General features: G+C 46.2%; 1 protein-coding gene across 1 annotated transcript in view; it reads right to left on the reverse strand.

Annotated features, from left to right (window-relative positions):
* Positions 1-1,234: 1,234 nt before the first annotated feature.
* The window catches only part of SOX21 (SRY-box 21), an 831-nt gene continuing 670 nt past the window's right edge, over positions 1,235-1,395 (reverse strand). The window contains exon 2 of the mRNA XM_006913833.1: positions 1,235-1,382. Coding sequence (XP_006913895.1) covers positions 1,235-1,382 — 148 coding nt within the window. The remainder of the gene's footprint in view (positions 1,383-1,395) is intronic.

Below are 1,395 nucleotides of genomic sequence, written 5' to 3' on the forward strand. Positions count from 1 at the left end.
TGCAAATGAATTGCAGATGATCTAAAAAATAAGCTAATTAGGGAGGGAACTCCAAAACACATTTAAACGGTTCAAGTTGGAGAAATGCTAGCTGAAAACGAGAGACATCTGTCAAAACAATTCTGTGGTTTTTTTTTTTGTTTTGCTAAATAATAAATATATAATTACCACTCAGACAAAAAAGGTCTGATTTAATCTTAGATAAAATTGCGATTCTGAAATAGTCCCGCAATTTTTAAGTTAACTTTGACATTTGCTCAAATGCTTTAGAGTCTAAAATCGACTCAAATTTAGGACAACGCAAATAACACATTCTGATTCAATGTTTTCACGAACATATACACATTATAATCTTAATGAGAACGCAGCCATTAAGGGGAAAATAGGAACAGGGCCTTTGCACTTTCTGGAAACTGTGTCAGAATTCCAAGCGAGTGGACTCAGGGTGACTTCTAGCAGTTTTGTTTTTTATTAAGAGAGAAAATCCAATTGACAACTTTTCATCTCACACACATTTCTTGTTTGCGTTCCTTACTCTTGAGAAAGAGCTCTAGCTCTGATTTGTATATGGCGTGATAAACAAAAGAAACCGTGATCATCTCATATACAAAAGGCCAGATTCGAGCCGGTCACTGGTCAAGAATGGATCCGGTCTGGCGATTCTGCTTGAAAGAACAGAAATTTGCAAAGTTCAAATAGTACAAATAGGGAGCAAGGTTGCTCAGAGCCATCCAGCTCCGAGAAACTAATGACACCGATCAGCTTTTCCCTTGTGCCAGCCATTTCAGAGCTAACATTTGAACAGAGTGCATGCAACGCAGACAAAGGGGAAAAAAAGGAGGGGAGCGGGATGAGAAACAAAAACAAAACCGACAGTAAACTTCCAACAAACAAAACTGGAGAGCCCAACAGTCAAAAGTTATTCCTTTACCTCTGTGGGCCAAAACGCAACAGGTTCCGAAGTGCAAAACAATCACCAACTGCTGCAGGATACAACTGCCCTCTTGCTGGCTGCCTAAGTGCGGGTCTGAAATGATACTGTGAATTCACACGCACACTCTCCCGCGCACTCGCGCCCCGACTGGCATCTCTGCCGCTGCCTGGCACCTATACATCTTATGTACATACAAACCCGGGCCCTCGTCGCGGGAGGGCGCACAGGGAGGCCGCAGAGCTCGTACCTATACATATGTACACGTGTGCACACTGGTCCTCGCAAGGCCGCCCCGCGGGGTCATAGCGCGGCGGCGTAGGCCGCGGGGTAGGGGTCCAGCTGAGGTTTGCCCATGCCCGGCAGCAGGATGTAAGCGAGCGGCGGCTGCAGCCCGGGGCTGGGCCACGCGCTGCAGTTGCATGGAATCATATAGCCCGGGTTGCCCGGGCTGGGGAGCGGGT

Source organism: Pteropus alecto, unplaced genomic scaffold, assembly GCF_000325575.1.
Source record: "Pteropus alecto unplaced genomic scaffold, ASM32557v1 scaffold72, whole genome shotgun sequence".
In the NCBI taxonomy this organism is placed as follows: domain Eukaryota; kingdom Metazoa; phylum Chordata; class Mammalia; order Chiroptera; family Pteropodidae; genus Pteropus; species Pteropus alecto.